Consider the following 22,565-nt stretch of genomic DNA (forward strand, 5'->3'; position numbering starts at 1 on the left):
TCTTGCAAGGTCTTGCAAGTGGGTTCAGCTGTCAGGACAGAAACAGACATATTAGATATGTTAATATGTTAATAATATGTTAATTTATTGTAGATATATAAATGATCATATATAAAATTTAGATTGGAAAAAAAAATTGAGTGGCAAGACACCATATACTTATTTGTATTGTCTTAATTGGTTTTTAAATTGATCATAAATGAAGCACTAATGGTTGATCGTGATTATTAAATTATGTTAAAGTATGCTGCATATTTCGGCCTGGAACTGGTCATTTTTAAGGGCAGCAGGCACAAATTTTGGTGCCCCAGTGCACAGGTTAATGCACTGGGCTCCATGCCTGAGACAATTTCCATTTCCCAGGAAAGTCTTTGTTTGTTAAGGCCTCTTAGTCCTTTGGAATAAACCCCACATTTCCTCCTGTTTCTGTTCCCCTACATAAAGTCTATCAAAGCAGAGCAGGGCAGTTTTTACATAAAAGCATGCTGTGTGAGGCCAGAAACACAGGGGTGGTGCAATGACCTAATGAACATTCACCTCACTTTAAAGTACAATCTGTAAGGGAAACAGTTCTCTGAACTTAATCAGGATATGAACAGACATACAAGTTGTAGTTAAGTGTTATAACATGAGGAAAAATCAATTTTACACAGAAAATACTAATTACATTGTGATAATGTTGAGTGATTTAACTGTTAATGATCATTGTTAATGAACAGATTTTTAGTGATATAAATTTACGGAAATTCTCAAAAAGGATTTGTGTGACTTATTAATCTCCCACTAATGTGATCTGTATGCGATACACATATAGGACATGTCATGTCTTTTACCCTTAAGTAACATTGTATAGAAATATAGTATAGTCACATAATGATGATCTTCTCTTTACGACAGATATCTGACAGATTTAATCATGTGAATATATGCCTGAAAAAGGCCTATTGTGAAACGAAGATTTTTTCCTCAGCACTATTTACCTATGATGGTCATTCACCCCTTTAAAGCACAACCTGCTGAACTTGCGTAGTACAACCAACCACATGGTCCAGCACCAATAATGTCAATCTGCTTCGTGACACTCGGACATCAGTGCACAGATTTTCTTAAACATTCAAGAGATGATTCAACCCTAGACACATCCTCTGGAAATTAGAGCTGAAGATTTCTTTGATTTTTTTGAAAGCAATCTGGAATAGAAAAGACAATGCCAGGATCTGTGAAGCTGCGCAGCATTAAGAGGATCGGACAGGAGAACGATGGCTATGAGTTTTCTGATGGAGGTGAGGATTGTGATACGTTACGTGTTAAGTATACTGTGATAAACATTTTATTCAGTCTTCACGGTCAGTCTGTAACAATGTTAACGTATCGATCCCAATTTTAGAGCAAGATGCTGATTACATGTAAGTACATGCTTTTAGCTGAACTTTGGCGGGCTGGTTGGAATCTATTAGATCTGAACTTAAGTAGTGAATGATCAATTATTCATCAGACCCCAACTTTTAATTAGGAATCAGACTTAAATCTCATTAGAATTCAATCAGACAAAATTGCATCTAAAATTTTGAAATGGCTTGTGTCAGGTTCTCTAAAATAGTTGCTAAAACAAGAAGAAGAAAAAAACATTTTTTTAATTATATTCTATGAACATTATATGCATTTGTTGTGTCTGCTGTTGGACAAGGATGACCCGAGATAAAATTCCACTGTAATGGACAAATAAATCATTTTATTTAAATTCACTGCACACTGATGATTAAATCTTGAATTCATCACTCAAAAAAAATAAATAAATAAAATGAAATAAAATTAAAAAAAAATAAATAAATAAATAATAAATAAATAAATAAATAAATAAATAACATATTTTTCTTTTCTTTTTTATTATGATTTTTGATCTCCTCACAGGACAATTGCATCTTCCAAAAAGCAGAACAAGTAAGTTATAAATATTTAAATATATGTATTTTTTTTTAGATTTTTTTATTGGCTAAATTTGCCTGCCAGTTCGACTTGGATATTATTCTTTTTTTCTTTTTTACAGGTTCAAACCAGGGCAGAAGAAGGAAGAAGCAGCCATCCGTGTTGGGTTTTTTCAGCTGGTAATGTTAAGCATTTGAACATGAGTGGTTTTCAATGTAGAGCAGTTGCACTCTGATATCTGTGCAATCCTATATCACTGCATTATTACAGTATTAAATGCTATTTATCATTTTTAGTATGATATTTTAATTTGTTGTTTTTTTGTTTGTATAAAATATTTGTATTAGTTATTTAAAGAATCACATGTTTGTCTAAATACAAATTTCCCTGATTTTAATTAGCAATTTAAATATGTTCCTATGTAGTATAAGGCAGTTTCACAATGCAATGCATCATCTGTATTGGAATATAATATACACCATACCGCCAAAACATCCCTTTCCAGAGCAGGTCTTCTGCTGTTCTGTTGTAGTCTTTGTATGGTTGTAGGGATTTGTGATCATTCAGCTATAAAAGAGCATTAGTGAGATGGAGGTCAGACACTGATGTTATAAGATTGAGGAGATCTAGGGTTCAGTTCATCCCAAAGGTGTTCAGTGGGGTTGAATCAAAGTCAGGGCTCAGTGCAGGACACTCGAGTTCTTCCAGTTCAACATTTAACACACTGTGTTTCCATGTAGTTTGTTCTGTGCACAGGACAGTTGGCATGCTGGAAAGTAGTTGGAGTGACGGGAAGGTCATTTTAGACATTTTAGACCAAATCTGGGTGTGTTTTTTAGGTGTCCACATACTTACACCTATATAGTGTAAGTGGACCCCTGACCATCAGACCTAGATTTTCCTGTACTGGAATGAACAGGATGGCATGAGATGGTCAAAAAGGGTCAATAAGGGTATGTTTAGTCAGGTGTTCTCATACGTTTGGCCAGTGTAGTGTATCTAGTTCTCTGATATCTCCGGTATATTGTCACACACCTATTTGAAACAGAACTAAATGAAATTAAAACAGCTGGTACAGATCACATCATCTGATTATTACTAATCTCTGAGCTCAGATATCGAACATATCCTATCACAGGAAATAAACTTAAAGTCTCATTCTCCACCATCTTTTCTTCATCCCAGTTTCGCTTTGCTACATATCAGGAAATCTTGATGATGATTGGTGGGAGTTTGTGTGCCATAATACACGGCTCTGCCCAGCCGCTCATGCTGCTCGTGTTTGGACTGCTGACCGACACATTCATTAACTACGACATCGAGCTGAATGAGCTGCAGGATCCGGCCAAACACTGTCTCAATAACACTATACAGTGGAAGAACCTCACAGCCGAGAAAAACTTGGAGCTCAATATGACCAGAACCTGCGGGTGAGAAATCACATGGGAATAAATATAGTATTGTCACTGATGTACACACTCTTTATTAATTATGACCTTTCTATGTATGTTAGGTTATTAGATATAGAGCGCGAGATGACTACCTTTGCTTACTACTACGTTGGTATTGGGTGTGCTGTCTTCCTGCTCGGATACATACAAGTAAGTCATGTACACAGTCCTAGTGAGCAATGACTGAACTAAACATGTCTGTTACTGGGCCAGAGTTAAACTGGTCTTCCTGCTTGTAACCTCTATACATCATTCTTTTGTTCTTACTGACACGGTCTATACTCCCAAGTCTAGCCGTTGCATTACTGCTTGATTTTTCTTTAATCACCACTGAGGTCATTTGCAATTTACAAAGCATGAAAGTAGATTTAGCCCCAAATGTTTTTCATAAGCCTGATTAAAAAGCATTTCACTGCACATCATACACAGTATAAAATAAAAAAAATAGATTTTGTATTATTTTACCAGTGCACTGGTAATTCAATCAGTATAAACAAATGAATTATTTTATCGCCGCAAGTCTGATATAAAATGAGTCAGGTCTCTGTTAGATTTCAGTGCGAGACCTGAGTTTTTGCCTCTGTGCGATAACATGACAGAATTTTAGTGTAAGATAACACTTTAAAATTTTAGCCGCTTATGAACAAACACTTGGGGGATCTCAGAGAGCAGAAGTGGGTTTGATATCAACATTTACTTTAAACATATAAACATTTGTGTGAAACACACCAGTTTTTGTTTTGATAAAACTTTTCTATGAATATAATGCCCCAGGTTAGCTACGGAAAAACAAAAATTATGAAAAATTATTGCAAATTCCTAAAGTACTGAGTGTTTATTTTCATATGAGCCAGTAACCACCAGTATGTAGTGTGAGATGTGTGAGATGACAAATAAATGGCACCAAAAACAGGTCTTTGGTAAAAATGAGTTAATGACCTGACAACAACTATATAATTAAACAAAAGCAAACAAACATAATGTGGAAATTAATAATTCAAGGATAAATTTTGCTACATCTCGGTCAGATCTCTCTGTGGGTGTCAAGCGCCGCTCGACAGATCCAAATGATCCGGAAGCTCTACTTCGGCAAAGTCATGAGGATGGAGATCGGCTGGTTCGACTGCAACTCTGCGGGTGAACTAAACACTCGCATGTCCGAGTAAGATAAAACATACGTGTCCACACTTTCATATGCATCAGTGTGTTGAGGTTCCGTTATAATTCTGTACGATCTATTCATTTTTGGACAGCGATATCAATAAGATCAATGACGCCATAGCGGATCAGGTGGGAATCTTCGTTCAGCGCTTCACCACCTTCGTCTGCGGCTTCCTCATGGGCTTTGTAAAGGGATGGAAGCTGACACTGGTCATCATCTCTGTGTCTCCGCTAATCGGAGTGGGAGCTGGACTTATGGCTTTGGTGAGGATCATTTAGAGCATGAGCAATATGTCTGACATTATTGGTTACACAGTAAGGTCCACAAATAAGCATACACTTTATTAATGCTTTTATCAATACATTAATTACCACTAGAGCTGGGAACAAGTCAAAAATTTTGTCAAGCTGATGTCCAAGTCCTAAACAAATCAAAATGTGACCTGTACAAAGGTTAAAAGTTCAAGCCTGAGTAATAATTTCTACAGTAAATTTACACAAATCACATAGACTTTTTTTTAAATTTAGTGTTCATCAGTTTCTAGGCTAACTCTCTAACTCAATGGAATTGTGTGTGTATTTCTAAAGATGCATGATTTTGACTATATAAAAACTGAATATTTCAGTTCAATATCGCATGAGATGAGGTTGAGACTCAGGGGTTATTATGAGGTATTTTTACTCGGGTACCCTTAGCACCCTGGGTTCAGCTTTGCTTTGGCATTTTCTTTGTGCGACTTCAAAGGCCAAACAACATTTGCTTTTGTGCCTGATATATGACTGTGTCGTTGATTAGCTGTCTGGCTGGTTGAACGGTGACCTCAGAAATGAAAATACTTCATGAAAATGAATAATTTGTTAGGGAAAAAGAATATTTGATTCACTGCACACTTTTATATCATCTTTTTTAGTCTTTGGTTTTGAGAATGTATCAAGTCAAAGGGCTTGAGTCCAAGTAAAGTCATGAATCGTTGATGTTTAATAGTCGAAGTCCAGATAAAATTCAAGTGTAAGTCATGCGACTTGAGTCCACAACACAGATTCATATATTTCATTGATTCCTGGTGCTCTAAGAATTAGTCCATGTATTCATTATGAAAGTATTAGAAAAGTATCGTATTTGTGGGCCTTACGATAAGTCAGCAAGTTGTTTTCTGTACAAGCAGCCTGCAAGAAAATGAATTCAAATTCGTTTTCATTTTAAGAATGTGTAATAGTGTTGTTTGTATTCTTTTTTCAGTTTGTGGCTAAGCTAACAGGTTGGGAGCTGCAGGCCTATGCTAAAGCAGGCGCTGTGGCAGACGAGGTCCTGTCCTCCGTTCGTACAGTGGCAGCCTTCGGTGGAGAGAAGAAAGAAGTGGAAAGGTTAGATTTAGTCAACTTTAGAGTTGTTTCTTCACAAATGTCCATAACATTTGGCAAACAGGGGCTTGAACCCCAACCCCAATTAGTAACCTAATTACTATATATACACTGTATATGATCTTTATAATTATTATATACTGTATATACACAGTATATTTTCAGAAAGAAAATTATCCCTTAAGACTTCAACTTGGTACCTTCTCTTAGATATTTACACAATTCTTTGGACCTTTAAAGGCTCTGTAGAAGGAATTATAACTCTTAATTTTTCTCCAATAGTTTACTGAAGTATCCATTTAAAGTATTAGTACTTTACCATATTACTGTAATTAATATTTAAACTCTTATCCAATAAGATTTCATTGAAAATAGAAACCAGACAAAGAAACGATACTGTACATAAAATAAATAAATAAAAATACAAAATGAAGGACTATGATGAAAGTGGGTAAAACAAAACACTTTTCTTCTTTCTCCATCACTCCCATACTTCCCTTCTGCTCACTCTTCTTTAAGGTATGACCGTAATCTGATCTCAGCTCAGCGCTGGGGCATTAGGAAAGGTCTGATCATGGGATTCTTCACCGGCTACATGTGGTTTATTATATTCCTCTGTTATGCGCTGGCATTTTGGTACGGCTCAAGTTTAGTTGTTGACTCAGAAGAGTACAGCCCTGGAACCCTGCTTCAGGTCTCTCTCTCTCTCACACACACACACACACACACACACACACACACACACACATACACACACATACACACACACACACACACACACACACAGAATAATGCATGTCTTCATGTCCCTACAAAAAACCACTGCTATGTTTGTCCTAATTGCAGGTGTTTTTTGGGGTGCTTATTGCCGCTTTAAACCTGGGACAGGCATCTCCTTGTCTGGAGGCCTTTGCTTCAGGTAGAGGTGCCGCTACTATCATCTTTGAGACCATTGACCGTGTAAGAACCTATTTCACAGAAGTGCTTAACTACTAAGTTCTTAAGTATTTGAAAATTTACACAGTGTTGTTTCTACAGCACATTCAAATAAAACACCATCACGAATGTGTCACCAGCTAAATATAAATTTGTATGAACAACTATAAAGATAGCAGATTCAATACCATCTTATACAAGATGTGTTTTATTTCCAGGAGCCAGAGATCGACTGCCTGTCTGAGGCTGGCTACAAGCTGGACAAGGTGAAAGGAGATCTGGAATTTCACAATGTTACCTTCCACTATCCCTCGAGACCAGAAGTGAAGGTATAAATCTGAAAAGGTTGTGAGTCGTTCTGGTTATTGAAAAAAGGCTAGCATTAGTGTGTTATGCCAAACTGGATATGTATATCCAGTACCAATACAATTTTGGCATTTTGCCACTTGCCCAATAGGCTTATCCTGCTTACTGAGTGGGAACTGCAACAACATATTGTAAATTATAATATTTAATTATAATGTTGTTGTTCTTTTGGCTACCAGTAAATGAATTGGGGAAAAGGCAGGGCTAATCGTGCATGTATGGCATTGTGGCCTGAACAGAAATCAGTCACGCAAAATCTACACAAATACATCCCCAATTCAACAACTCTTTCCAAAGCCACACAAACAAAACTGCCGAGAAAACCTGAACATGTCAGGACCTTGCTGGTGGTGGATTCATGTTACTGTTGCCAGATCAGCACCAGACCTTCGCATCTTTGAGCCTCAGCAGAAATCAAGATTCATCAGACCAGGCTTTATTTTTTCGGGCCAGTTTGGGTGAGCCTGTTCATACCGCAGCCTCAGCTTTCTGTTCTTGGCTGCCAGATGTGGAACCTGTTGTGGTCTCTGCTGTTGTAGCTCAGCCACCTTAAGCTTATGTGTTTCTGCTCTTTACATCTGTGCAGAGTTATCTGAGTTACTGTAGCCTTTCTGTCAGTGCGAACTCCTTATCAACAAGGCGTCTTCATTTCCAGAGCTGCTGCTCACTGGATGTTTTTTTTCTTTATTGCATTGCCCTGACTGAACTCTAGAAAATTCCAAGAAATCAGTAGTTATAAGACACTCAAGGCAGCCCATCTGGCACTAACTACCATGACTCCATTCTGATGGATGATGTGAACATTACCTGAAGCTTTTGGCTGTTTAGATCATTTAAATAATTAGTTTGTGTGATGGTAGTATGCTGGAGAAGCTGAACAGGTATTTCAGCACCCAATGATTTCCACAATTATGTGACTCGAAATTTGTTGAGTTTCTCGACTACAGTGCGACTGAATGCTGTGAGTTAAAAGCGAAGGTTTTCTGAGTCATGAATCCTTCCGAACACAGATCCTGGATCAGATGAATCTACAGGTGAAGTCTGGGGAGACCACAGCTTTCGTGGGGCCAAGTGGAGCAGGCAAAAGCACAGCTGTGCAGCTCATTCAGCGCTTCTATGATCCCAAAGAGGGCATGGTAAGAATCTGTATGCAAAAACTACTGAAAAGATTTCATTTTTGTAGCAATCATTTTTTTCATTGTTACAGTATCGTCACACAAACATTTGTTTTTCAACCATATCCCTCATGTTTTTTTTTCCAGGTCACTCTGGACGGTCATGATATACGAGGTCTGAATATCCAGTGGCTCCGTTCGCTCATCGGCATTGTGGAGCAGGAGCCAGTTTTATTTGCCACAACCATCGCTGAGAATATTCGCTACGGGCGACCCGGTGTATCTGACAGCGACATCATCAAAGCCACCAAAGATGCAAACGCCTACAACTTTATAATGGACTTACCACAGGTTGGTTGTCATGTGATTAAGCTATAAATGTTACTGTTCTGATAAACACCCTTTAGAAACTTAATTCTACAGTAATTAGACACTACAAAAACACATTTGTTGGATAGATAGAAGTCTATATTTCAAAATAAAGATGTGTAACATTTCCTAATATCACCATGACTCTGATTCTACTGTAAATCTATACAGAATAACAGAAGAAGAAAGGTCTGAATTGTATCTAAAAGTATGTCTGAAACCACAGCAGTGTGTAGTGGCTCTTTACTCCTTGCACACACCATTAAGATGGCTGTGCATGTTCTTTTAGCAAATGATCACCATCACTGAATAGCTGATAGCCTTAGTTTGACTTAACTGAAGTTACATGAAGTAACTTAAAACGCAAATGATGCTTATAGTCATGTTCCTTTTAACATACACTATTTTGCCAAAAGTTTTGGGACACCTCTCCAAATCATTGAATTCAGGTGTTGTTTTTCAGGGGTTGGGCTTGGCCCCTTAGTTCCAGTAAAAGGAACTCTTAATGTTTTAGCATACCAAGACATTTTGGACAATTTCATGCTCCCAGATTTGTGGGAACAGTTTGGAGATGACCTTTTCCTGTTCCAACATGATTGCACACCAGTGCACAAAGCCAGGTCCATAAAGACATGGATGAGCGAGTTTGGTGTGGAGGAACTTGACTGGCCTGCACAGAGTCCTGACCTCAACCTGATAGAACACCTTTGGGATGAATTAGAGCGGAGACTGTGAGCCAGACCTTCTCGTCCTACATCAGTGCCTGACCTCACAAACGCGTTTCTAGAGGAATGGGCAAAAATTCCCATAAACACACTCCTAAACCTTGTGGAAAGCCTTCCCAGAAGAGTTGAAGCTGTTATAGCTGCCAAAATGGTGGGCTAAATCCATATTACATTCAAGTGCATGTCCCAAAACTTTTGGCAATATAGTGTATTTAGCGCTGCTTGATGTTGAACAGTTATATATATCGCCTCAGGGAGTTTTTCCTCACCACCATCACCTTTGGCTTGTTCATTAGGGTTAAATTTTAACAGTTAATATTTGGATTTATACTGTTTAAAGCGTTTTAGATAAAAAATGGAAGTGAATATTTCGCAGCAACTCAGAAGCTATTCTGGATCAGTCACAGTAGCTAGAGGACCTTTAAACCTTTTCATCCGGTGATGTGCAGCATCCATGTCACTGTCCATTATTACTATTATTATCTTTTCTAATAACTGATTTTTTAGGTCATGAGGTTTTATCCTTGATTTTGACATAAAATTACAGTTCTGTTTGCACATCTGATAATGAAAGCTTAGAAAAATGTATATTTGTAAGGAGATTTCTATCTTGATTGGCTTCAGAAATTTGACACGCTGGTTGGTGAAGGTGGTGGACAGATGAGTGGTGGCCAGAAACAGCGAATTGCGATCGCTCGAGCCCTGGTGCGAAATCCCAAAATCCTTCTCCTAGACATGGCAACATCTGCACTTGACAATGAGAGTGAAGCTGTTGTGCAGGAAGCTCTTGACAAGGTCAGCAACACAACATCTACTCAACAAAACAAGTAATCACTGAACTCCAGATTCTCAAAAACATTCTGTTACTTTGCTTTTTGTATATATGTCATTTGTTCAAGGTCCAAATGGGTCGTACCACCATTTCCATCGCCCACCGTTTGTCGACAATTAAGAACGCAGATGTGATTGTGGGATTCGAGCATGGGCGAGCTGTAGAGAGAGGCAAACATGATGAGCTGATGAACAGAAAGGGCGTTTACTTCACTCTTGTCACTCTACAGAGCCAAGGAGACAAAGCTCTCAACCAGAAGTCCCAAAAGAGTAGGTCACATTTCACGTGTGTACACAAAAATGCTTGTCCACGCACCTGATAACACTGAGAACAAACAATATTCATCCTGTTTTTATCTGTTTAGTGGAAGAAAAGGCCGCTGATGAACCTGAAGCAGAGAAGTTATCTCGAGCAGGAAGTTATCGCGCAAGCCTAAGGTGCTCTTGTGTGTAAAACAGAATAGTCTGATTGCCTAAATGTGATGACTTGTGACACTTCATTAGATCTCTACTGGAAGAATGACAACAACTTGCTACTGCAGACATTCCGAATGAACTGGATGATTGAAAGTTTGACCTTTAAGCATTAAATTATGTAAAATATCCGAATGCAGCAGGACCAGGAAAGTTTCTTATGTATTAAATACTCCAGTTGAGCGAACTTAACATTCTCTATTATCTGTTTTTGTAATTATATAAACTCTAATCATGTGTATGTAGCTGCTGAGGTGTAGCTGGGGAAGTGGCCCTTGTAATATTTTATGACACGTCCAAATGATTGTTTGATATTTGACTTTGTTTTCCACAATAAGTGAGCTATAAAAATGGCCCATGATCATTGATGATCATTTCATATTTAACAGCTCTAGGCATCACATCTTATCGACTCCCAGCTTCTGTGTTGATCATCCAGATCATGTTTCCTGTGTCTGTTTAATGGCTAATATCCTGCCAGCTATTGCTAAAGAGAGCACAGGGATATCAAGCTAGTGAAGCGCTGGAGGTTTACTACAGGAAGAGAAATAATAGTGTAGATTTGTTGTTATGCCATTTCCATCCTATGAGCATGTTGTTTTATTATTATTTTCTGTAAATCAGTAAGAATTTACGGCCCCTATAAATGTTATTCTAAAGCAAATACGCCTCTGCTGCAGTCTGACATCCAGCCAAACTACACCAGTTTAACTGTACAGATCACTGAGTGATTTTAACTGAGCATATTTCCTCATCCCCATAAAATCAATTTCTAATGGGTAGCTGGTTGGAGTTTATATGAGTTTGGAGTTAATGTGAATATTTGTTCTCTTTAGTTGTTGATTTTAAAACATCCTTGTTTTTTTGTGTCTCTGCAGGGCCTCCATTCGTCGTGGGACTAAATCACGTTTGTCCAACATTATTCCAGAATCCTCAGTGCCGATTGCTGGGGAACTCGGTCCCCGCTCCTACTCTGAATCCTATGTCTCCCAGGAGTTCAGTAAAAAGGTATCAGAAAAAAAAACGTATGTGCATGTTTCTTTTCTTTTAAAATCCAGTCCTACACTGGGCCTATTGGAAGGAAATATTTGTGAAAGGAAAACTGAAAGAAAACTCAAAACGAATGCTAACTATGTATTCTAAGACTGCAGAACTCCATCGGATTATCAGATTTTTCCTTCCTTCATGCGTGAATGTGTTCATGTCGTGTATAGAGCACCATTCCTGAAGATGATGATGATGATGAGGAAGTAGAACCAGCTCCTGTGGCTCGAATTCTGAAGTACAACGCTCCAGAATGGCCTTACATGGTTTTTGGGTCTCTTGGTGCAGCTGTTAATGGAGGAGTCAATCCAGTGTACTCTTTGCTTTTCAGCCAGATCCTGGCAGTAAGGTTTCATTAAATCAGTAGCTCCTGTCAGCCTGGAAACAGAAATTTGAATTTGCTTTTCAGATATTTGTAGTATAATCATTATTCATGTCTCCTTCCACATAGACATTTTCCATGCCTGATCCTGATGCCCAGAGGAGAGAGATTGATGGAATCTGTTTATTCTTTGTGTTGGTTGGAGTGATCACTTTTTTCACACAGATGCTGCAGGTAGGCTACCTGAACTCCATTACACAAGTCAGCTTGTGTGCTAATTTAATATAACAGTACCATTTAAATTGTCATACTGAGCTAGCTAGTTTGGAGTTTGAGCTTGAGTCAATAATTCTGTGTAGTTTTGTTTGAAAATGTCTCATATATCCTTATATGTTCTCCCCGTGTCTGCGTGGGTTTACTCCGGGTACTCCAGTTTCCTCCCACAGTCCACAAACATGTACATTACATGATTGGTGATTCTAAATTGCCCATAGGAGTGAGAGTGAGTGTCTGTGGTTGTCTGTCTATATGTGTGGCCCTGTGATGAACTGGTGACCTGTCCAGGGTGTACCCCTGCCTTTCGCCCAATGTGTGCTGGGATAGGCTCCAGCAGATCCCGTGACCCTAATTAGAAATAATTATATTTTGGGTATAGAAAATGGATGGATGGACATATCCTTATGTCTGCACATTCACCTTCCATTAGTGTTTAGTTTTCAGACTACTGAGAAGCTCACTGATCCTCAACTATCCTATGTACCTTTGTCAGTCTGGCATATGGTGCCATATTTTCAGTCTAGGGCTTTTTGTTGTAGTGTTTCAGATAGACAGAGGAACACAAGTAAAAGTCTGTAGGCGAGCTATTTTAATACAACATAAAATGGATTACGGTTTTATTGAAGAGTTATTCAGATTTGTAGTTTGAGTTTCATCTGTATTTCTAACCGTTCTAAAAAATGTACCTTTATCTCTCAGGGTTATGCATTTTCGAAATCTGGGGAGCTGCTGACACGTAGATTGAGGCGCATGGGTTTCCAAGCCATGTTAGGCCAGGAGATTGGCTGGTTTGATGACCACAGGAATAGCCCAGGTGCTTTGACCACTAGACTGGCCACTGATGCTTCTCAAGTCCAGGGAGTAAGTGTACACCAACTGTTAAAACCTGACCTCCTCCCCAAGGTAACTGCTTCTCCCATTAGGGTTAACTGGTTGATTTTTCCTGCAGGCGACTGGCTCACAGATTGGAATGATTTTGAACTCTCTGACAAACATTGGCGTGGCCATCATTATCTCCTTCTACTTCAGCTGGAAGCTCAGCTTGGTCATTATCTGCTTTCTGCCTTTCCTTGCTCTTTCTGGAGGCTTTCAGGCCAAGATGCTGACCGGCTTCGCAAAGCAGGACAAGCAAGCCATGGAAGCAGCTGGTCAGGTATTCTAAATACTCAGTTTATACTCCATACTCCAAATAGTTACTCAAGAGTTCTTTGGATGGTTAATGGGTCTAACTTTCTGAAGGACTTCGGCTGGGAAAAGAAACAAAATGCTAAGCAATAAGGAAGGGACTGAGGGACAAGCTGACATGACCTCTGATGTACATGTGCTTAATAATGGATGCCACATTGACCAAGGCATTTTTTAGGAAAAAGGGAATTATATAATAAAAATGTACACATTCATTTGCCCTACATCTTTCTTTAGATATCCGGTGAGGCGCTGAACAATATCCGCACCATCGCAGGTCTGGGTAAAGAGCGCAAGTTTGTGGAGATGTACGAAGCTCAGCTTGAGGCACCCTACCGGGCTGCACTGAAGAAGGCTAATGTATATGGTGCCTGCTATGGATTTGCTCAGTGTATAGTTTTCCTGGCAAACTCAGCATCTTATCGGTTTGGTGGATATTTGGTGCGCCAGGAGGGTCTTCATTTCAGTTTGGTTTTTAGGTGAGTTTCTTGGACCTCCATGTGAAAATATATAGTAATAGAATTTGACACTATTTTGATTAGCATACATGAATGTGTGTATTTATTTATCGGTCATTTAACTGGTAATAACACAATACTGTAGTGACAGCAGAGGCTCTTTCCTCTCATGGTAGGGTCATCTCTGCCGTCGTAACCAGTGGAACAGCTCTGGGCAGAGCATCATCATACACACCTGATTACGCCAAAGCAAAGATTTCTGCAGCTCGCTTCTTCCAGCTGCTTGACCGTGTTCCCAAGATCAGTGTCTACAGTGACAAAGGCGACAAATGGGTGATTCAACTAAACAATTATTTGAACTGTAATACAGATAAGGAAAACATTATCAGAAAATTAAATGTTTACTATCCTGAAATTGTTATTTCTTGAATTTAGGCTGATTTCCGAGGAGAGATTGAGTTTATAGACTGTAAGTTCACCTACCCAAGCCGGCCAGATATCCAGGTTTTGAATGGTCTTAGTGTAAGTGTGAAGCCTGGTCAGACTCTTGCTTTTGTGGGCAGCAGTGGCTGTGGTAAGAGTACAAGCGTCCAGCTGCTCGAGAGATTTTACGACCCAGACTTAGGACGAGTGGTGAGAATACATTAATGTACAATAAACACACTAAATACTGCTGTATTCTTGTTTTTGTTTGAGACTTGAGAGGGAATTGCTAAAAAATTACATGTATGCTTTGTTTTTTTAATCGTTATCCAGCTAATCGATGGACATGATTCCACTTACATCAACGTTCCTTTCCTGCGATCTAAGATCGGGATCGTTTCCCAAGAGCCAATTCTGTTTGACTGCAGCATTGCGGAGAATATTCGCTATGGGGATAACCAGAGAGAGCTCAGCATGAATGATGTCATCTCTGCAGCCAAGAAAGCCCAGCTCCATGACTTTGTCATGTCTCTTCCTGAGGTAATAATAAAAAACATTCTTCTTTTCTAGGTAATTGCTTCATTCTTGCATGATTAATAAGCTACAATCAATAGAGACATGAAAATGTTTAACACTTATTTCCTGAAAGCTTACAATGTTGCTAAATGTATGTACATCTTTGTGTTAAACACCTAGCACCTAGTGTTCTGTCCTAGTAACCCAGAAGGTTGTGAGTTTCCTGAATTACTTGTAAGGCCGTCGCTGGGGCTTTTGACAACGCTCTATACCCTCAACTGCTCAGCTATGTGCTTGGATAGAATTCTGCCTTCCTAGTACATGGATTGTTATGTTTGTAATTGGAATTCTGGGTGGGACAACAGGAACAACTTCACCCTGTCATCTGGAGACCACATGTTCCAATCCCATTGTTTCCAGAGCCTTCTGAAACTGGGAGCCATGGAATCAAAATTGTCCATGCTTTTTGAAATTGAGCGATGATAAACAACTCTTTCGCTGTCAGTCACAGCAGTACTAGCCAATTAGAGATAATGTGTGTAGAAAGACAGCACTTTCCTTTGCTTCAAGTGTGTAATACTGCCCTTAGATGCAGCATGAGGCATGAGTAGCGGATTGAAATTGAAGGCTTCACTTGTCTCTCAAAAATGTCAAAAATTGGAGATAAATGGTTTTTAATGGTTTTCTTTATTCAACAAAACATACCAAGAAAGCAAAATTGAGTCTAACTAGTCTAACAGGTTAGGGAGCATTCAGCAAACGAACAAATCAGTCTAGCAAAACCAACAGACGGGAGAAAAACAGAACTCATGCAGAGAGAATAATCAGGAGGAATGCAAAACATGAAAATAGTGAAACAACAAAAGAAGTTTAAAATATGTGGTAGATTGCCCTCTGGTGCAGTTAACTGTATATGATGATTCCTTAGCCAGCATCACAATTCCAGGATCTGAAGCCCAAAATTATGACTAGATGCATGGTACTTCTTGCAAAATAACATCATACAATACATTTTATAATTCATTACAGGAAGTCTACACATTTTTCCTTTCAGTTCTTTCAGCAAAGGCATTAAACAAAATGATTTCAGGCATTGTCATAAATAAGAATACCCATAACACCAAGCTAGTAAACCAGGTGGCTGATACACAGCAAGCACATTTAAAAAGCTTTTAGAAGAATTTACTTTCTACAGTACATTTCTAGCATCTGAAAGACACCCTTATCCAGAGCAACTTACATTTTATCCCATTTGTATTCAGCTGAGGGTTAAGGGTCTTGCTTAAGGGCCCAGTAGTGACAGCTGCGTGGACCTGGGATTCTAACTTACAACCTTCTGATCAGTAGTCCAACATCTTAACCATTAAGCTACCACCTCCCTCATGGTAACCTACCACAGTACCTTCTGTCAATTGATACACCATTTGACCTGTTATCTGACCTTTTAATCATAATCATAGACCACATACATGTATAATACTGTAGACTGCATGTCTTTGGGGGTGAGAGGAAACCAGAGGGGAGAAGATGCAAAGCAGACAGTGACCCAGGTTTAGGATCTAATTAATTCCCTAGAGCAACGAAGCAACAGAATGACCCACTGCATTGCTCAGTCACCTCCATGGGAAATGTCTGCTGTGATTTAATAGTGACAATTTATTCTCTGACATTACTATTCTCTGACATCCACTGACCCATTACAATACTCCCACATCAGGTTTAACGCAGTAGTATTGCACAATACACACTCTACTGACTTACAGGAGAATTCAGAAGGTTATGACTCTCAGCAAACATGAAACTTAGTCGTTCAGTTGTGTCTCGTAACTTAAATCTGGCCATGATATGCCAAAATATTCCTGGAAAAACTCCTCCTTCATTAACCATAAGGCTCCTGGCTATAGATATGGGTTAAAGTTTGCATAAAATTGATTAGATTAGATTCTGCTCTCTGTACATGATAATTTTACAGTATCAGCCACTATCTTCTCTTGTTATTGTCCCTATAGAAATATGACACAAATGTGGGCTCTCAAGGCTCACAGCTCTCACGCGGTCAAAAGCAACGCATTGCCATCGCCAGGGCAATCATACGAGACCCTAAAATCCTGTTGCTGGATGAGGCTACATCAGCCCTGGACACTGAAAGTGAGAAGGTGAAAAAAAACAAAAAAAAACAGAGCAAGATAGACAGGGGATGAGTTACACAGTACAGCTAAATTCTCCCAATGCTTTGTGTTTAATCTTTCTTTTTATCAAACAGACAGTACAAGAGGCTTTGGACAAAGCGAGGGAGGGCCGTACCTGTATCGTCATTGCCCACCGGCTCTCCACCATCCAGAACTCTGACATCATAGCGGTGATGTCACGAGGCATCTTGATCGAAAAGGGCACGCATGATCAGCTCATGGCCTTGAACGGAGCTTATTACAAGCTGGTCACGACTGGAGCTCCGATCAGCTAGTTGCTTATGTTGCTTATGAGTCCCAAAAAGTTACGCTAATGTATAAAGAATGTGTATTATTTATATTTGTGAGATTAAGGAAATAGAGTTGTGGCTTTATGACCTGTTCTTTCACAAAGATGTCACTGATCCAAAGGCTAAATTCATCTAATTTGAGATAGAACTATGAATGACATAGGGAATGTGCCTTATTTAATTTACTGTTGTTATGTTTGTACAGAATTAAAAAATTGTAACCTTTATTTCATCATAATCAAGTATTAATACTTAATAATAGGTATTAACTTGTAACTTATTATTACATTAATGTTATTCACACACATATATACACCAATCAGCCTTAACATTATGCCACCAAAACTCTGAAACTCTGAACTCTGAAACTCCAAAGCTCTGAATGTCAAGGCTGGAATCCACAAGACCGCTGAAGGTGTGCTGTGGTATCTGGAATTAAGAAGTTAGCAAGTTGTAGGGTAGGGATTAGGACTTATTGTACAGCACATCCTACAGAGGCTTGATTAGACTGAGATCTGCTGAAGGACAAGTAGACTCCTTGAGCTCTTTGTTATGTTCCTCAAACCATGTTTGCAGTGTGGCAGGGAGCATTATCCTGCTGCCTTTAGGGAATACTGTTACCATGAAGAGGTGGACTTGGAAGGTGGTAGGGTCAAAGGAATATCCAGATGCCCAGAGCATCTCAGTGCCTTCCCATAGTGCATCCTGGAGCCATCTCTTCCCTAGGTAAGTGATGCGTACACACCTGGCCGTCCACATGATGTAGAACAAAATGTGATTCATCAGACCAGGCCTTCCATTGCTCCATGGTCCAGTTCTGATGCTCAACACGGTCACTATGACTGCTCCATAAACAGCAAGCTGTGATGCACTGTGTGTTCTGACACCTTTCCATCATAACCATCATGAACTTTTTCAGCAATCTGTGCTGCAGTAGCTCTTCTGTGGGATCGGACCAGACGAGCTGGCCTTCGTTCCCCATGCAAATTACTGAGACTTTGGTGCCTATGACACTGTCTCCGGTTCACCGGTTGAGCACTTTTGGTAGGTACTAATCCCTGAATACCATGATTTGTGGTCCCTTGTAATAGTCACTCAGATTCTCACACATTTGTCTTGATTTCAATACATCAAATTTGAGATCTGACTGTTCACTTAGCACATAATGTATGATGTAATGATATACCACTTGCCAGATGCCATTTTAATAAGATAATCAGTTTTATTCACTTAAATAAATAGATAAATGTCCAAACTAATTTGAAACAAAAAGCACACATTTATTTTACTGAGCTATTGCAAGAGCAACATTTTCAGCTGCTTTTGTTTAGAAATCCTGTAATACAGTTTTTTCCCTGCACTGGATTAACCTTATTTACAAATATTTATGAATAGAGGGCAGAACGTTTGTGACATGAATGGTCTGAATGATGGACTTTCAGTACATTTTATTGTATTATCGTGCCAATCATTATATCATCATGAATCCAGAAGTTGTGATTCAGATCACATGGATCGATGGAAGGAGAAGATTCTACACTTATGATCCTGTGGTTATATTGGTATCCAGCAGAGGAGTACAGTCCAATTCTGTTTTATGATACATGAAATACATGAAATCTGAGCAAACAGAATGCATGTGGAACAGAACATTATATGATATGCATAACGCAGGTAAAACAGCAGTACTGCTTGAACATCGGCTTAAACATTTCTAGGTGAAAAGTTACAGATCTAGAGAATTTGTGTGCACTATGTTTGCAACTTTATAAGTGATGCTGTGTACTTTGTCGTACTAAAATCGTGTTTACTGGAACTTAATACTTGATAAAAACACTAATCTTATTATTAAAAGAGGAAAGTGAGGAAAATGTGTTGATTTGATCGAAATCTATTGTGGCAAAAATACTAAAAATGAAGAGAAATATGATTATGAGTAAGGGGAAGAGGAGGAGGAACAAGATGAAGAGGAGGAGGAAGAAGAAGAGGAAGAAGATTATGTAGAAGGGGAAGGGGGGGGACAAATAAGACATGGAAGGCGTTGAAGATGTAGCCAAAGGGCGTAAAAGCAGTAGACGAAGAAGAAGAAGAAGAAGAAGAAGAAGAAGAAGAAGAAGGAGAAGTGAATAGGACCAAAAGGGTCTCTAAAGACGTTTGAGATTATGACAATTGTTCTGTCTTGTATCCAAACGAACCTGATTGCCAGTCAGATTGGTAGAAACAAGTCTGATTTCCAGTCCATTTATGTAAAATACCTCATACTTCCAGTGGGCAGTTCAAAGTGTTCCTTTTGTTGGATCAGTTTGTCTATGTTTCTACCTGCTTCCTCAAAAAACATTTCAGTTGCTCTAATATTTTGGACTGCTAAGATCCGTGATACAATTGCACTGATGATGCCTTGTGTCTGGCAGGCGCTGTGGCTCACCCGGTGTCTGACTTTTCTGTTCGGTTCTGTGATTAAAAAGCCAGCTTTAAACGGCGGGTCCTGGGTCGGGCCTCTCTCTTTTACATTACGGCGTATGTATGAGGCATAAAGCTGGACCAGTCGCCCAAGCCCTGTTCTATAGGAGAGGCGGAGAGATTCAGCGGATCCTCTGGGAACCGATAACAGACGGATCCCGTGGATTCTTATGTGCAGGTGAATGGCTGCTCCGTTGATCCACTGCTTTAGTGCCGCTGTGCTCATACGGTGCTCAATAGTCATGCTCTCGTAGAGTTTTATAAGTGCATGCTTCAGCTTCTGGTCATAGACATCAGTTATTTCTGCCATCATGTCACTGTTATTGACCATCGAAGGAACAAGTCTCAGATATTCACGAGTGATGCTAGAGATCTCCGAAGTGTTATCAGGTCCAAAAATCCTTTGGTACCGGTCCATCAACTCCCCATCCATTTGTCCAAGCACACCATCAACAAGTGTATCCAAAAGCAAGGACATTGCAAGAGCCACAACACCAACACCTCCATAAGACACCTTAGTCCTCTTGCTGAAAATGGAGGTCAGGTTGCTATCCAGTGCAGTAAGCTGGTCCTTTGAAAGACGCTCTTGGATAGTGCCATAGTGATGGTTGAGGGCAAAGCTGGAGTTCAGAGAAAGGTAATTAGACACCACTCTATCAAGGGTAATGTCAGGAATGATTCCACCAGCTTGGCCAACCAAGAAAATACCATCAATGATTTCAGGAGATGAACCACAAGCATTGTTCCCCATGCTGAGGATGCTAAAAATAACTTCCACCTCAGTCTCGTGTCTCAAACATCAAATTAGTTCAGTCAAGTTCTTTCAGCTCCAGTTTGAGGTTTTAAGGCTGTAAAACGGACACTGTGTGAGCTGTGTCAAAGTGCGTGTCAACCCATCCCATTCAAAAAGCAAACAGCCCAAAGTTCATGTTAAATATTAGCCTTTAAGTGATGTTGCTTTGAAAAGTTGGGAAATCAAATCACTCATTTCCACTGTGTACTGGAGACCAAATAATATGAGCTACCAGTTTTGTACAATAAACTAATACAGAATTATGATAATTAAATAGTACATGAACATGGTAAATGGTGTGGAAAAAATGCCTCAAGCTGTAAAATACCATTACTTATTAAACAGAAGTGACTTGAATATTAATAAAGTACTATTCATTCCCGCTGAGCCCCTACAGAGTTATGACTCCGAGTTATAGAACAGTATTATAAAGTGTTACAGAAAAACTTAAACATTTACTCATCAGTTTGGGAAAGCAATTTGGTAGCTGAAAAATAACGTACCAGCTGGCAGAAACGGCCTACCAGCTCGATTAGCTCAGCCTGTATAGCTGTTCAGACCAATTTCCCTACGGGTCATGGATGATTCATATTGATATATTTAGTTGTTATTGGCTTCACTTCAGAAGTGTTACTCTGTGTTGTCTGGATCTGCACTGCAACACTAGATATTTCATGAGTAGAAGGCAGTTAGTGACAGCAATGCATTTACCCACGTGGCATTATTTTGACCATGTGCACCCAAAGGAAGCACCAAAAACCACGGACTGAACAGACCTCCAAGTTGTTAGAATATCACCATACCTTTATATTATACTTATTTACCCATAAAGGGCTGAATAATTGTATTCCAGCATCAAGTATTGCTGGACCTACCTAGAAGTACACTTTGTGCTGCCAAACAACATGGTCTCCACAAGATGTCTGAAGGTGTGCTGTGGTATCTGGCACCAAGACGTTAGCAGCAGATCCTTTAAGTCCTGTAGGTTGTGAGGTGGGTCTTCCATGGATCAGACTTGTTTCTCCAGCACATCCCACAGACGCCTTACACCTCCAGCATCCTGCGTTCAAGTCTTGCTCCTGCTCACTTTGTGTGTGGAGTTTGCATGTTCTCTCCGTGCTTGGTTGGTTTCCTCCGGGTGCTCCGGTTTCCTCCAGACATGCTTAAAGGCAATTGGAGTCTCTAAATTGCCCGTAGTGTGTGTGTGTGCCCTGTGATGGGTTGGCACTCTGTCCAGGGTGTATCCTGCCTTGATGCCCAATGACGCCCGAGACGCTCCTTGACCCGAGTATAGATCAGATAAGCGGTACAGACAATGAAATGAATTTGGAGGCCAAGTCTCCAAGTTATCTTTGTCATATTCCTCCAGAACATTTTTTGTGGTGTGAGAGGGAGCTTTATCCTAATGAAAAAGGCAATATGGTTGCCTTGAAGTACTTGATGTTCAACAATGTTATGTAGGTGGTACGTGTCAAATTATCAGCCACATGAATGTCAGGATCCAAGGTTTCCCAACAGAAGATTGCTCAGAGTATCACACCTCCTCCTCTGGCTTGCCTTCGTCCCATAATCCTATGAGAAGTTGATTCATCAGACCAGGCCACCTTCTTCATGTCCATTGTAGGCTCTTTTGGTGCTGTACAGGGGTCAACATGGGCACTCTGACCGGTCTGCAGATACAAAGTTCCACACACAGCAGACTGCTTTGCACTGTGTGTTCTGTCTTTCTATTACAGCCAGTGTTTTTCAGTAATTTGGTCTACAGAAGCTCTTCTATCAGACCAGACAGGCTAGCCTTCACTCCCCATGCACATCAGCTAGCCTTAGGTGCCCATGACCTTTCAACTCCTGTTCAACGATTGTCCTTTGTTTGGCCCATTTTCAGTTTGGCCC

The 22,565-nt window shown here is 39.6% G+C and overlaps 1 protein-coding gene across 3 annotated transcripts; it reads left to right on the plus strand.

Annotated features, from left to right (window-relative positions):
- The first annotated feature begins 1,016 nt into the window (after positions 1 to 1,016).
- Positions 1,017 to 17,646, plus strand: abcb11b (ATP-binding cassette, sub-family B (MDR/TAP), member 11b). 3 transcript variants are annotated; one of them, XM_058401461.1, is made up of 28 exons: positions 1,017 to 1,283; positions 1,388 to 1,406; positions 1,912 to 1,941; positions 2,048 to 2,105; positions 3,133 to 3,356; positions 3,440 to 3,527; positions 4,406 to 4,539; positions 4,631 to 4,802; positions 5,779 to 5,903; positions 6,420 to 6,594; positions 6,747 to 6,860; positions 7,055 to 7,165; positions 8,213 to 8,338; positions 8,465 to 8,668; positions 10,036 to 10,206; positions 10,311 to 10,512; positions 10,608 to 10,680; positions 11,595 to 11,724; positions 11,931 to 12,104; positions 12,212 to 12,316; positions 13,058 to 13,219; positions 13,308 to 13,511; positions 13,781 to 14,022; positions 14,178 to 14,334; positions 14,437 to 14,634; positions 14,758 to 14,964; positions 16,950 to 17,096; positions 17,204 to 17,646. In XM_058401461.1, exons 1-28 carry the CDS (start codon positions 1,208 to 1,210, stop codon positions 17,402 to 17,404), a joined length of 4,029 nt encoding a protein of 1,342 aa, XP_058257444.1. In that variant the 5' UTR covers positions 1,017 to 1,207; the 3' UTR covers positions 17,405 to 17,646. The 3 variants fall into 3 exon arrangements, with proteins under 3 accessions (XP_058257444.1, XP_058257445.1, XP_058257443.1); XM_058401460.1 differs by having other exon boundaries at positions 1,018 to 1,283; positions 3,112 to 3,356; XM_058401462.1 differs by lacking the exon at positions 16,950 to 17,096 and having other exon boundaries at positions 3,112 to 3,356.
- The last annotated feature ends 4,919 nt before the right edge of the window (positions 17,647 to 22,565 follow it).

This window comes from Hemibagrus wyckioides, linkage group LG10, assembly GCF_019097595.1.
Source record: "Hemibagrus wyckioides isolate EC202008001 linkage group LG10, SWU_Hwy_1.0, whole genome shotgun sequence".
Lineage (NCBI taxonomy): Eukaryota > Metazoa > Chordata > Actinopteri > Siluriformes > Bagridae > Hemibagrus > Hemibagrus wyckioides.

Bases quoted from the DNA above. Each gene is read 5' to 3' on its own strand.
- abcb11b (XM_058401460.1), top strand. From the start codon at position 1,208: ATGCCAGGATCTGTGAAGCTGCGCAGCATTAAGAGGATCGGACAGGAG. The intron at 12,105-12,211 runs GTAAGGTTTCAT...CCTTCCACATAG, and splicing joins TTTTCAGCCAGATCCTGGCA to ACATTTTCCATGCCTGATCC. The intron at 12,317-13,057 runs GTAGGCTACCTG...TTTATCTCTCAG, and splicing joins TTTTCACACAGATGCTGCAG to GGTTATGCATTTTCGAAATC.